At 37.0% G+C, this 15,518-nt stretch overlaps 1 protein-coding gene across 3 annotated transcripts; it reads right to left on the bottom strand.

The window, feature by feature from the left end:
* Window positions 1-688: 688 nt before the first annotated feature.
* On the bottom strand, window positions 689-14,814 carry LOC116109552 (mediator of RNA polymerase II transcription subunit 15a). Of its 3 annotated transcripts, none has more exons than XM_031395778.1 (11): window positions 10,281-10,415; window positions 9,192-9,303; window positions 8,775-8,895; window positions 6,529-7,938; window positions 4,883-4,953; window positions 4,521-4,595; window positions 2,839-4,230; window positions 2,309-2,653; window positions 1,662-1,862; window positions 1,480-1,568; window positions 689-1,335 (listed from the first exon to the last, which is right to left on the bottom strand). In XM_031395778.1, exons 1-11 carry the CDS (start codon window positions 10,391-10,393, stop codon window positions 1,128-1,130), a joined length of 4,137 nt encoding a protein of 1,378 aa, XP_031251638.1. In that variant the 5' UTR covers window positions 10,394-10,415; the 3' UTR covers window positions 689-1,127. The 3 variants fall into 3 exon arrangements, with proteins under 3 accessions (XP_031251638.1, XP_031251639.1, XP_031251641.1); XM_031395779.1 differs by having other exon boundaries at window positions 4,883-4,944; XM_031395781.1 differs by lacking the exons at window positions 8,775-8,895; window positions 9,192-9,303; window positions 10,281-10,415 and adding an exon at window positions 14,483-14,814 and having other exon boundaries at window positions 6,529-7,519.
* Between the last annotated feature and the right edge of the window lie 704 nt (window positions 14,815-15,518).

The following is a 15,518-nucleotide window of genomic DNA, read 5'->3' as shown; positions in this document are numbered from 1 at the left end:
ATTCATTGGTATTAGTGCTCCTAATTTTGCAGTGCTTAAAACCATTGACAATTGTCTGTGGCTTCACATCAATTGATCATGCATCAACTGTATTTACAGTTTCATCAATGATACTTATTTTTATTGGTTCTAAGAAACAATCTTTTATTTGTTTCAAAAGTAGGTAATTGAAATGCTATATTGAAATCCTAATATTACTAAAATATGAATCGAAATCTTAATACTGTACTACTAAAACATGAATTATAAAATAAGAAATAAAAAACAATAATTTTTGTAATTACACCTCTATTAAGTTATAACTTCTTTATAGTAATAAAATTAGTTAGTCCTAACATTATGACTATAGAGAGGTTTTACTATATATATATATAATCACTTATGTAATTAGTGATAAACGTCCAACAGTGATCACACATATATCACCATGCCTGGGATCACCATCTGTTTCTTTTGCACTACGATATAGGCTAGGAAACTTGCAGGGGCATTAGAAATTATCTTAATTTTAAATTAAAAGAAATATTAAAACTAATATTCAACTTGAAATAGTTGTTTGAGTCCATGATATAGGAGTTACATCCACAATAACACAAATATTAATTTTAGTTTAATTTATAAATATTATGTACGCCCCTAAGGCTTGTAGTAATATTAATCCCGCCCTACTAGTAATAAAATTATCAAAGAAACAAAACCCCTCAAGTGCTGCAACACCAAAGTGGCTTACACATTGAAGAAACTAAATGCATTTGCAACTCTAAACTGATACACCTTCATCTGCAAATATATCAGTTCTAGAAAACACATTTGCTACAAGCACAGGCTACAGAATCACAGCACCATAATTACAGACAAACAAATGTGTAATTACAAAACCATTACTCAAATATGTAATGACATTATTCAAAGTAGGACAAAACTTGTGCAAACACAAAGATGGGTTTTGTGCTCTTCTTGATAATTGAGAGGCTGCCACTGGTGACTGGCTGAAAAACTGCTTGTTTAGGTATCATGGCAGAAGAAACTGGTGACTTGTTTAGCTATCATGGCAGAAGAAACTGGTGAATTATGTATGTGTCATGATTAATCAGAGTAAATCTTTTAGTTTGAGTCTGTGAAGATGATCACGCGGCACTCAAGCAGTTCTCCCAAGTCCCATATTTTGAGCTGAAACTGCCTCCACCGCTCTGCTGAGCATATTCAGATATCACAGCACGTGCACAGACATCCCAAGTCCTTGCTATCACCGCAAGGGTCATGGGTTGAGGAAGGCTTCTCAGAGATATGCTAAACCTTGACTTTGCCTTCACCGAAAGATCTTCATATTCTTTGCTGTCAAAGCGAACAGAATATTAATCACGTACGTCCTTCCAGTTTATACTTGGCTATAAAGGATTTTTCATGCAATTCCAATATGTTTGAGAAACTTTCAATTAAAAGACACATTTGTTAGAAGAAATTGTGCCATTCGCATACCTGACTTCAACTGGAAACTTGTCTAATAATATTGGGGAGCAATTTGGGTAATTTGTTGGAACAAGCAAACGCAATGGCTGAATAGGTGACTGCATAGCAAGAAAGCACATATAAATACAGAGGAAAACATTATTTATGGGTGGGTATGTGGGACATCATGTCTGGAAGGTTTAAAAGCTTACCATTTGTGCTGAAGCATACTGTGATTTCAAGTTTGGACTGAGAGCCACTCCACTGAAAGAGCATTTGACAATGGTTCCTTCACCTCCTTCAGCAGTAGCACCAGCAACAGTTGGATCAACATCTTCATCACTGATATCAACCACCGTGTCTATAAGTAGCTGATTTATTTCCCTTATTTCCTCCAAAAGGGCATGATTAGCCTGCACCAGAAGCATATAATTTCATTATACTGAAGAGGGGTGAAAAGGCACTGACAGAAGTTAGTACAAGATCCAAAAAAAATCTTGCCTCACTTCACCAATGAGATATTTAATACATCCAACTTTATATGATAATGATGATAACGATGAGCAAAATTTGTAGAGAATGTACTACACATATTATTTCATACAGCACTTGCTAAATGTAAGTATCTGGAAATGTTTATCTTTCATTAAACAGAAAACTGTTTGAAGTTGAAAAAAAGGCTCTCTAAATACACAATAGTTGATCAATAAAATAACACAAGGCAACATATAATAGATGCAGCGCAGGGAACTATCACCAAAGAAAACAATCATGTAAACAAACAAAAGGTTTTGTATGATAAAATAAACAAATCAACTCAGCCACAAATAACCGATTTACATAGAAACTAAGAACATACCTCCATTCTTGGTCTTTTCATACTAGATGTGGCAGTTGACTCCAGGTCAGATGTCTCTGAACCATTTAACTGCTTGAAACTATCATTCATACTGCCAGCTGAAGAAACAACATTTAAAGGCATGGCACTTGTGTAGCGCCTCATTTTCCTGGGTCCAGCCATTCCATCTTGTGTGATGAAATTTCTAGCTTGCAGACGACACTTGGTCATGGCAACCAAATCCTCACCAACTGCAGCTCTAGACCCATTGCCTGGCGCTGATCCTGCTATCCTATCCATCATACTCACAACTGAGCCAATGTCACTGACAGATGCATTCAATGCTTTAGGTGACATTGATTTTACCTGAAAATTACATTTACGATTGTATCATTCAAAAATGATATAACATCTATAAAGTTGAATAATTCTTCCTTTTAATGTGAGGAAGTATAATTGAATACCAAAAAAATAAAGGGTGACAAAATTACGCTAGACTCGTTAAGAGCACCAGAAAAAATGGTGGTGCCAAGAAATAAGCTACAGCTTACCGCTTTGATTAAGCGCTCAAGAGGCTGCTCTGTAACACTGGACTTGCCTGAAACAGTAGTCAAGGCAGTACCATGAGTGCCATCAGGACCAGTAAACTCATCAAAGAAAGGTGATGCTGATATCCCAGGAGTGCCAATAGCAAGAGACGGTGCTGCTGCTTGTGTATTAGAATTCTGTTGATGTGTAATATTTCCAGCATTTGCTTGTGAGGAAATACCAGAAATTGGTTTATCAGAATCCCCAGGCATGGGCGATGGAACTAAAGGTGTTGAAGGAGATGGCACGATCGAAGGAGAGCTTGCAGATTGCAAGGGGGTTCCAGTTTTTGTGAGTGATAAAAGAAGATTCTGCTGGTCGACCTGTGGAGAAGAATGTTGTGGCATTTGAGGGGATGCAGCCTGAACTGTTTGGGGAGGAGAAATTGAAAATGTAGCTCCCGGTTTCATCTGTTGATGGGGATAGGCTGCGCGTTGGCTTGACGACAGATGTTGCTGAAAGGCCCCAGACTTAACACCCATCCCCTGTCGCATCTTCAAGTCACTCAAATCATTTATCTGATGCAGTTGTGGCATTTGATGCGTCTGCATCTGCCCAGGCAGCTGCTGCTTTGCTTGCTGGTGCAACTGCTGCTGCTGTTGCTGTTGCTGTTGCTGTTGCTGTTGCATTAGCTGTTGCTTCTGCATCATTTGCTGCTGTATGTGGCGCTGTTGCATTTGTTGTTGACGCTGTTGGGACTGCAGCATTTGTTGCTGCTCCTGTTTCATATGCTGGTGTTGTAGCATATTTGAATTTGACTGGAGGGGATTAATATTTGACGGCACCATATTAACTCCACTTTGTGATGACAAAGTATTCATGTTTGCCTGTTGAGAAGTACCCACAGAATTTTGTTGTAGAGATCCAACAGAAACCTGATGCAATGAGTTCAGTGAATTTCCTTGTCCTGAATCCAAATTGGAACCTGGCTGCAAGGAATTTGACATGTTTTGTGATGCTGTTGAGACCCCCGACATAGAAGACATAGATTTATGCTGCATATTTGTCATATTGTTCTGTGGCATTGTTCCAACCGAACCTTGCAAGTTCATTGATTGCATCTGTGGGTTCATTTGATTGTCATGGGGCTGAACTTGAGACTGTGGCTGCTGCATGGAATGCATATGAGGTGGGGGAAGTTGCCCTGGCTGCAGTGAAGAAACAGGCTTCCTGGGCCTATTTGTATTTATAAAATTGATAATCTGCTTCTCGTAGGAACCCAGCTTTTCCCTAAAATTAGGTGAGATATTACTTTTGGACACCTGTAAGAATGTTATAATACGCTCCAACATAGTCTTAAAAATTTTCAGCTTCTCAAGCTGCTCCGACTTTGGTTGTTGAGGAAGAGAATCATGCTGGCAAGCAGAGAGAACACCAGTTTACAGTGTAAGAACCAGAATCCAATAAATGGAACAAATAACAAATTAACAAAATGTTTGAGCTAACATGTTGGTAAAAAAGATATTTGTTTTCTTCCTTTAAAAAGAAAAATAAAAGATGTACTAAAAAAACAGGTGAGTTAAAATTGATTAGCAAATGACACCTAAACATGTATGCTATTAACTCCTGAGCTCAGATGAAATCCCAGTAAAGAATATGGTTAGGCATTAATTTTCAAGGAAATATACAAAAATGGATCATTTACCTGCTGCAATTTAGTAGCAATTTTGTTATACATATCATTTAATTCGGGAAAATACATGTCCTTCATGGCTTTAATCTGCAAAGTAAAAATTTTGCAAGACATCATTGTTAGATTCATCATTTTTTTCAAAAAACAATAGTAGTTGCATATACAATCATGAGTTATTGAGAATTCTTTCACGATGGTAAAATCCTTGTTCTAATTGGTTATTCCTGTTGTGCTAGCTACTACAATCATGCCATATGGACTGGTTATTTCCAATCCAAAATTTCAACCCTATAAAAACCTATGTCCACACATTCAATATGTTCTTTCAAGTATTATAAATAAACTTCATCTAAGGGACATGACAAACAAAGTACCTTTTGATAGACCTCCTCTTGCCAATCACCCCCATTTGCTTGTCCAGTCTGGGCTGTGGAATCTAGAGATGCTAACATTATAAAAATTGTGTACATGTAAGTTAAATGGGAACTAATTACAAGGAAAAATAATAGAGAGAAACATGAGTCAGACTCAGGTCACCACGACTCTAGCAAAAGGAAAATTATTATTATTCATGTACCATACAGTTAAATGATCAGAAAACACTCCAAATGAGATGACGAAATCATGCACGCCACCTAAATTTTCAATAGCATTAGCTAAATGTGACAGAGGATTGGCAGGAACACAGATATCAAATCACAGGCAAATAGGCAATTTATATGATATAAATGAACCAAGGAGTATAATGAAATAGGGTTGATGAAGGATGAGTTTTAGTTATTTTACTTTTCTTGTTTAGAGTCATAATTATTTTCCTATATTAATTAAGTTTCATAATTTAGGTTAACTTAGATTAGTTAAACTTGGTTTTCCTAATTGAATATTATTTGTTTTTCTTCTTTAACAAGGAATTTTGGTTACTAAGGAATTGTATTTATCTTATTTGAGTAGTATCAGGAATGGTCAACTATAAAAAGGGTTGTTATGTTACAAGCAATTCATGGTTTATCGATATATTTTTGAGTTCCCTTTGGGATTTCTTGTCTGTGGATTTGACATCCTTAATAAAGCTATGTGTTTCCGCTTTGTCAAGGGTTCACCAGAAAACCATTAGTACAACAAAAGATTAGAGCATCAGTTTCTCCCACAACAAGAATAAATACAAAGACAGCATTTATGCACTCTTCCCACAAGAAAGATGGCAAAACAAATTTACTGCTTCTCACAATCAACCACATATACCATAATCCCTAGACACTCAACCGGATAAATTACAAAGTCTTGAGTAAAAGAAAAGAAGGTCAAAACGAATTATAAAGATTTTCTTCCATTGCATGGTTAATCATAAGGTGTAAATGCCAAGATTAAAAGGTAAAGCTGTTGAGGCGTCAACTCACACACTTAAAAATTTAAATTCAAACCACATGTCTCACTATAAGCAACTCTAGAAGTGAAGGAACACACCAATTTGGAATATATCCAAAGACAAGATTACAGACATAGTAGTCTATATCAACATATCCATTGGTGTCAGTTGCATACATACTTGTCATTTACTGATTTTGATGAAATCAAAGAATTTTAATACAAAAATCATATTTGGGTGAGATAATGTATGTCAGTGGAAAATTTTCAAAAATTTCCAGACATGGATTTTAGACAAGAATTCAAAACCAGTTCTTTCTCATGAAATAAATAAAAACTAATAACCAAGCCAAAGAACATCTTAGATGACCAAAAAGAGCAAAAATATGTTAGTGCATGACCACAGCCATTGTAGAAGTAGTCCCTAAAGAACTTACAAATTTTTACCCAGATGAAAAATGGTCATTAGCTTAGTAAGCAATGAAACACAAATTGGAACATTCCTTGGATAAACATACTTGCAACTAATCAAATGCAAAGTCATATAATAAATCTTGTCAACCAAATTGTACTATGATAATCTTTGAAAATAAAGCACAAACAAAAAGGCACTGTTATTAAAAAGATGACCAAAAGCATATACGAAAAAACATACTTGATGATGTTTCTGGAAGGGGTCTTTGTGATTGATATAACTGCTTTGGCTGATCCATTACGCTCTGCGGTTGAAGCAAGGAACCTGATGCTTGACTTGATGCCTGAAGCCTTTGCTGCAAATTTTGTTGTAATTGATTAGGTTGTTGTTGCAATCCCAACTGCTGTTGCAACTGTGCCGGCTGTGATTGGATCTGTGACATTAATTGCTGCTGTGGCTGTTGTGACTGTGACTGCTGCCCTTGATTTGGTAATAAAGGTGCACTCTGCTGGCTTTGTTGCTGCAATGGAACCTTGGATTGTTGTAGCATATGCACAGAGTGTTGATTAGTTTGCATGCTTGAGTTTCCAGACTGATTTCCGAGTAACTGTTGCTGCTGCTGCGACTGTAATCCTGAAATATTATTTTGTGGGCCCAATTGTTGATGATGCATACTTGAGAGGTTTTGCTGAGCCAATATCTGCTGCTGCTGATGCTGTTGTTGCTGCTGCTGCTGCTGCTGCTGCTGCTGTTGTTGTTGTTGCTGCTGCTGCTGCATATTTGGAAGATTACTCTGCTGCCCTAGCAACCTCTGTTGTTGTTGCTGCTGGATATCACTAACACTATTTTGTTGGCCAATCAATTGATTCTGCTGCATGTTTGAAGCATTTGAAGGTTGCCCCATTAGCTGCTGCTGCTGCTGTTGTGGAGGCAGTGTCATTGGTGTTTGCTGTTGATGAATACCCACGGGCTGTTGTTGCTGTTGCTGTGGCCTAAGGACTGATTGTGGGTGCGGCTGAATCATGGACTGTGTTGACTGTTGAACAGACGACTGCTGGCTCTGCTGAAGACTAGAGAGAGGGGCTGATTGGATCAAGGAAGGTTGCATAACAGATGATGATTGCATACCAGATTGCTGAGAAGATTGCAACTGATTAGGCTGTAGTATGTTTGGCTGCTGCTGTTGCATGTGAGGTTGCATTAGTGAGTGTGAGAGATTTCCGTGCTGCATCTTCTGCTTCAGAAATTGTTGTTGCAACTGCTGCTGGTACATATACTGTTGTGGATTCTGGGACTGCTGTTGTTGCTGGGGGGTAAGAACCTGTTGCCTTCCTTGCATTTGCCTCTGAGAATTGGCAAAGAGATTGGAGGGCACCCCTTGCCCCATTGAAGAAACTGTGTTCTGTGAAGCACCAGATATATTTTGCATGGTGGAATTTTGGTTTACAACACTGGGGATTGGAGCCTGTGATAAACCAGAGACAGAAGGAAGAGCAGATGGCAATCCAGAAGAACCCGGAACTCCGTTTGATGGCATGTTATTCTGAATGTTCTGGGATAAAAGCTGTTGGCGTGGTTGAGACTGATTCGCTGACATTGGGACAGGAAGTGATTGCCCTTGGTTATGAACTTGGTTTTGCACGCCAGTTCCTATTTAAAATTGGAAAACCAATAGAAAATTAATTAAAAAACTTAAGAGGGAAGAACATATTGACAAAAGCAGGTAACGATTAATTAAAAGAGTCGTTTGAACACCAAGAGGAACAAAATGGCTTTTAGATGGATTTAGATTAAGAGTAGACAAGGATATCCACCATTAAAAGGGTGAAATTTCTTTTGGTTTTGGGGCGGGGGCAGAGAAGAGGAGGAAGGGAGAAGAAAATAACAGAATTTTATTTCACCTACCCCTACCCTATGGTTTGGCCAAATTACACAGCCCTCCCGATTTGGGAACTTAACAAGTCACTCTAGGGAATTAATTAACATGTGCAATTTCATACAGCCAAAGATGTTGCCCATCTTGTTATTTTTGTTATCTATACAGAATCTATGTATTCTACACAAGGAATAAACAATCAGTTATAGTGAATAATACATGTTTAATACGTTAAACTACCCTAAATCCATTGAGTGTAACATCTAGTATGGTATCTACTTAATACCTTAAGCTTTTGGTTGCATCTTGCAAATAAAAAATACTTCCAAACTTTAAAATATACATTGTTGTTTCCAGGGGTACCAACATTTTTGGGACAAGTTTGACGCACGACACCTTGTGTCCTTCTCAGAACACAAAGCTTGTCATCAATATCTAAAAGCTGTAGATTATTAATTGGATTACTATAACCGAGATGATAATTCATGCATTCATGACATGTTTGAATAGATTTAACCAACTCTACCAGCCAAGAAGCATGATGGAATAGAGCAACTTGCAAGTGAAGTTTTCAGTGTCTTAAGAGAAGAATTCTGAAGAATGTTATCACCTTGATCCGGCGGTTTGTTGCTATTACCAGCGGCATTGGGTGGCAAAGAATTAGGCATAGGATTTTGAGATTTTGACTCCATTGAAAGCATCTTCAAAGATATTTTCCGCAAATAATCTGACTGAAATTTGAGATAAATACAAAATTTCAAATCTCATAGTACTTTAAATTCCAAACTATCTCAAACGCACCAAAAAAAAAAAAAAATGACATAATGGTGCAAATGCACTATTAAACATAAAGAAACAAATAAATAAATAAAAGAAATGATCTAAAAAACTAACAAATAAGATGACAAAGGTTCAATACAGTAAGAAAATCTTCCTTGGAAAGCTCCATGGTATGATGAGAGGCAAAAGCTCCATGGTATATATATATAGCTTGATGAACATTATATAACTCCGATAAAAAATTTACCTGACTTGTTGCAGCAGTATATATCTTCTCCTCAAACCTTCCAGCAATTTTCTTGAGTTCATTCAATCCCTCTTGACCGGAAAAAGGAAGATGCCTCTTCAGTGTATCCATACTGCACAGAATAAAACATAAGTGAGTTGCTGATCATGCAAGCATTGTTCTTACCAAGAAAACCCTTACTTGGTAATCCATAATGTAATGTAACAACCGAACCATGAAAGAAATTTTTGCGAAAGCACCAACTTGAAACTAACCTTAATTTTCCGTAACTTATTTAAATAAAAACCGTATATTTCATGACAGCTTAGCCTTTCATACCAAAAAGAACCAAGGAATGTTTGTACAATCACTGTTGAGAATGAAATTTTAGTTTGTACGCTCGCAAATATTAGTAGCGAAATAGGAATATTCTTTCAAAGCAACTTGTCAAACTAACAGTCATATGCTAACTCAATGACTCAAATTATTTTCAGCTTCCTATTTATAATACAATTTAGTTTCAAACTCATAATGTTGCTGCCAGAAAAAAGAGGGTAGATATTAACCAAGTGGAGTGATCATGATCCTCCATGGAAAAAATTTGGAGTAAATAAATATCTCCTGACGTTCAAAAGAATGGACTTAATAATGACATAAGCCATGTTTATCATCACATGAGACCACATAATTCTAGAACAATAACTCCACCACGAGCAAGATGGTGACACATCAATATCTGGATTAAGACATGCCATTTTAAAATAACTTAAATCCTTTTATTTGTAGTGGAATATCTTTCACACTCCCTGGTTTCCATCTTAACTCAATACAAGTAGACATTAATGATAAGGGACTGTTAAGCAAGAAATCTCTTTTGCTATCATTGACCTGTTATTTCTCTATAGCTCAGTTACAATGGTAGTCCAAACTATATTTTTGAGACAATAATGTATTCTCATGTAGTAACATTATTAAAAATGAAGTAGTAGTCCAGGATGACAGAATGCATTAAACCCTATCAGATGAATTTGGCACCCAAGTTTTATATTCGTAATCCACAGACCGGCCCCCTATTTAATAGCAGGGAGAAAAAGAAAAAAAGGCACTTACATCTTGTTGACAATTCTTTGTCGTGAATCAGGCTGCAAGTGATTTCTCCAATCACCAGTGTCCATGACAGGTTCTCCGCCTTGAGAAGTAGGCCTCCAATTATTGGTATCCATCAAATTCTAACCTAAAAACAAAGTAGCAAACACTACATAAAAATTAAAATCCATTACAAAATAAACCTGCAAAGAAGAAAAAGAACAAATAAAAAAGAAAAGAACGTTCATTTTGGGCAAGTAGACGTCAAAAGTGATTCTTAGGATTAGAAATACATTTTATGCTTCTCCACTTAACAGCAAACCACTTTAAAAGGGATCCACTATTTCCTAATACATAATTATGCAAACAAAAACAAATTACACAGCCCTTCAGTTCAAAATAGTGAGTTATGGACAACCAAACCAAGCACAGCCCAAAATCTAATTTTTGGTCAATGTCAGCCCATTCCGAACCACCACCACCATAGTCGGTCCACCCTACAAAGCAACACCAAAAGCCAGCCAAACAACCACCACCACCCATTCCAAACCAACACCATAGTTGGCCAAACCACTCCATTCCAAACCCACCCCATCCAAACTACCATCAGAATCAACCTACTCTACAAAGCAACACCCACAAGCCCCCACCCATCTCTCCAAAAACAACACCCACCATGAAGCAAATCAACCCAACACAAGAAATGTCGAAAACCAATTAAATCAAACAAACACTCCACCAGAACTCTCAAAAACCAATCAATTATTTGAATCAATCATCAAAATTACCCAATTCACCAAAAATCGCGAAGGAGAACACTAACCTCACTGCCAGCGAACGACGACTGAACGGTTGAAGGGGATAGGGGGGTTTTGAAGTGCTAGAGCCGCTGGTTGCAGTGGTGGTGACCAATTTGATTTTTGGTCATCGGAAATGGCCAGAATTTGGCGAAGAATGATCGAATCCTAACCCTAACAACATCGACGAAAGGTGAGTGATCGGTTGAAGGGGATATGGGGGGTTTTTGAAGAGCTGGAGCTACTGGTTGCAGTGGTGGTGACCAATTTGATTTTGGTAGCCAGAAACAGTAAGAATTTGACAAAGAATGATTGAATCCTAACCCTAACAACACCGGCAAACGACGATTGAACGGTTTAAGGGGATACGGTGGTTTTGAAGAGCTGGAGCCGCTGGTTGCAGTGGTGGTGACCAATTCGATTTTGATTGCCGAAAATGGCCAAAATCCGATGAAGAACAACTGAATCCTAACCTTGAATTTTGCTAATCCTCGGGTGGGAAAAAGTCGTTTACTCTTTATTTATGTAAAATAGGGTACTGTTACTGCAGTAACATTACCCGTTAAAGGTGTTGATAATTTAATTTCATAGGGTTTCGCTGTATACTTGTATTGGCCCAATCACATTGGACCCCTATCTTTTGCAAAAAAGTTAATTGCCACCCTACGTTGTCATATTGTTATCAATGAAGTATGTTATATGGTGTAATGACTAAACTAACCCTAAAGCATTTACTCTTGAAATTTTAAGATATTTCCTAGTTAACAATGACAAAGTAATCAAAATCTTTAATACTATGAAAATTTATCTAGGATCTAAATCTTTTCCAATTTCACATACAATGAATAAAAAATATTCAATATAATCAAACTCCAAATTCTTTTTAAAACAAACTATCATTCTGCAAAAAATAGTGTGAGAAAATGTAATTCAGCTGTGTTGAATTTGATTCTATAATCTTGGTCTAATAAAGTTAACCAATTTAGGGGCTATGATAATGGGTTGGTGTGAAATAACTCGTCTAAGGATTAGTTGAGGTGAACCTAAGTTAGTTTAGACATCTCAATTATTAAAAAAAAAATAAAAAATTAACCAATTTATTATTAAAGTTAAAACTTAGATTGGTCTAATAAAATTTTATTTTTATATATTATTATTATTATTTCAAATATTATAGAATTATCGATTAAATAAAAACTCTATGACTGGATAGTAAATACCAATTTCCTTTCATTTTAGATTCACATCAATATAATGTTATTTAAATTAAAAATAATTTAGAATTTTGTGTAATATGGACAGATGAGATGGGTGGGTGAAAATTGTTACAAATGGAAGTCCAGACTTAAGAGTTGGCAACATGCAACTGATTAAGACTCTAATCAATCAATCAATCAATCATTCATTAAACTTATGATTCTTTTAACTCCTATTGGCCCTTTAACCTTCAAATTTCAACAACTTTTTAAAACCCAATTTCCTTAACACGCTAACGAGTTGACATTATTATTATTATAGAATTATTAATACCATAACTTGTATTTATTCACTTGAAAACAATTTCAAAAACCACTTTTGAAAAAGTATCTATTAGTGGTATTCCTGGAAGCAATCCTGATACTTTCCGACCAAACAAAGTTTTCCACACATTACTTTTATAAAAGTATTTTTGGATATTATTTTTAAGTGCTTTCAATAGTTTAAAAGCACTTCCAAATAAAATCACTTCTAAACAAATAATTAAAATAGGGTAAAACTTGTACAATTCACATCAAATACCAATTCAAAACACCCTAAAGTCAAATTATTCTCCCTGTTGAAAAATAAGTACTTGACGATAATGAAAAAAAAAATCATAAGAATGTGTTGCTGGAATTCTTTCACAATGTTACTTTTTTATTTTTGATGACCCGGATGTTCGGATCAGCATCCGCGCACCTCAACTATCCCTGAGCCAACCCCTCAGGGTGTCATAATGTTATATTCATAGTTTCTAATTGACTGTATCTTCGATATTTTATCCTAAGTAAACTTCAGCAAGGAACTTGACAAAAAACCTTTTGGTAGACCTTCTCTTGCCAATCACCCGCATTTGCTTGTCTTGCCTGGACTGTGCAAGCCAAAGAAGCTTAACTGATCAACATTGGGTAAACTTGAGTTAAATGGGAATTTGTACCAAGGACAATTAACTCATACCATGAATCAGGCTCTGCATTACCCCAGCAATAAGAAAATTATACTTATACACGTGGCATAGAGTTCAATGATCAAAGAACACTCCAAATGAAATGAACAATCATGCAATAAAAAGGAAATTCCAATACTATAAGAAAAACTGCGATCGCATATGCAAATTTTTACAGTGTAATTGACAGCAATATAGAAAACAAATCGCAGGCAAGTATAAAGTTCATACGAGATAAAGGAACCACAACAGTACAGAAACAAAGAATACACAAAATATTAGAGCAAGATTTATCTGTTGCTGCAGTTTTGGAAGATTACTCTTCTGTCCTAGCAACCGCTGGTGTAGTTGCTGCTCAATATCTCCAACACTATATTGTTGGCCAATCAACTGATTCTGCAGCATGTTTGCAGCGTTTGAAAGTTGCCCCATTAGCTGCTGCTGCTGCTGTTTTTGTGAAGGCATCATTGACGGCAGTGTTATAGGTGCTGCTGGTTTTGTGAAGGCAGCTTTTGACGACATATGCTGTTGTGGGTTCTGGGATTGGTGTTGTTGCAGCTGGGGAAGAACCTGTAGCATTGGTTGCATTTCCCTCTGAGAATTGGCAAAGAGATTGGAGGGCACCCCTTGCCCCATTGAAGGTAATGTGTTTTGTGAAACACCAGATATATTTTGCATGGTGGAATTTTGGTTTACAACACTGGGGATTGGAGTCTTTGTTAAACCATAGACAGAAGGAAGCAAAAATGTCAATCCAGAAGAACCCGGAAGTCCAGTTGATGTCATGTTATTCTGAACGTACTGGGAGAACAGCTGTTGGCATGGCTGAGACTGATTAGCTGACAATGGGGTAGGAAGTGATTGCCCTTGGTTATGAACTTGGTTTTGCATGCCAGTCCCTATTTAAAATAGGAAAACCAAAGAAAGAATAAGATATACCAACCAACTTAAGAGGGATAAAACATCCCAGAAACATAACCATGAAAGCAGGTAAAGATATACCAACCATGCTGCAGCCTAAGGACTGATTGTGGGCGCGGCTGCATCATGGACTGTGTCCACTGTTGAACAGAAGTCTGCTGGTTCTGCTGAAGACTAGAGACAGGGGCTGATTGGATCAAGGAAGGTTGCATAACAGATGATGATTGCATACTAGATTGCTGAGAAGATTGTAACTGATTAGGCCGTAGTATGTTTGGCTGCTGCTGTTGCGTTAGTGAGTGTGAGAGATTTCCGTGCAGCATCTTCTGCTTCAGAAATTGTTGTTGCAACTGCTGCTGGTACATATACTGTTGTGGATTCTGGGACTGCTGTTGTTGCTGGGGGGTAAGAACCTGTTGCCTTCCTTGCATTTGCCTCTGAGAATTGGCAAAGAGATTGGAGGGCACCCCTTGCCCCATTGAAGAAACTGTGTTCTGTGAAGCACCAGATATATTTTGCATGGTGGAATTTTGGTTTACAACACTGGGGATTGGAGCCTGTGATAAACCAGAGACAGAAGGAAGAGCAGATGGCAATCCAGAAGAACCCGGAACTCCGTTTGATGGCATGTTATTCTGAATGTTCTGGGATAAAAGCTGTTTGGCGTGGTTGAGACTGATTCGCTGACATTGGGACAGGAAGTGATTGCCCTTGGTTATGAACTTGGTTTTGCACGCCAGTTCCTATTTAAAATTGGAAAACCAATAGAAAATTAATTAAAAAACTTAAGAGGGGAGAACATATTGACAAAAGCAGGTAACGATTAATTAAAAGAGTCAGATTTAGATTAAGAGTAGACTAGGAAATCCACCATTAAAAGGGTGGGATTTCTTTTGGTTTTGGGGCGGGGGCAGAGAAGAGGAGGAAGGGAGAAGAAAATAACAGAATTTTATTTCACCTACCGATTTGGGAACTTAACAAATCACTCTAGGGAATTATTTATCTTTTTAAATGGCATGTGCAATTTCATACAGCCAAAGATGTTGCCCATCTTGTTATTTTTGTTATCAAAACAGAATCTACTGTATTCTACACAAGGAATAAACAATCAGTTATAGTGAATAATACATGTTTAATATGTTAAACTACCCTAAATCCATTGAGTGTAATATCTAGTATGGTATCTACCTAACACCTTAAGCTTTTGGTTGCATTTTGCCAATAAAAAGTACTTCCAAACTTTAAAATACACACTGTCGTTTCCAGGGTACCAAGATTTTTGGGACATGTTTGACACACGACACCTTGTGTCCTTCTCAAAACACAAAGCTTGTCATCAATATCCAAGAGCTGTAGATT

The sequence above is a fragment of the Pistacia vera genome, unplaced genomic scaffold (assembly GCF_008641045.1).
Source record: "Pistacia vera cultivar Batoury unplaced genomic scaffold, PisVer_v2 Contig582, whole genome shotgun sequence".
Classification (NCBI taxonomy): domain Eukaryota; kingdom Viridiplantae; phylum Streptophyta; class Magnoliopsida; order Sapindales; family Anacardiaceae; genus Pistacia; species Pistacia vera.
The sequence above is the reverse complement of the archived record's forward strand: the minus strand, read 5'-3'. Positions and strand labels throughout refer to the sequence as shown.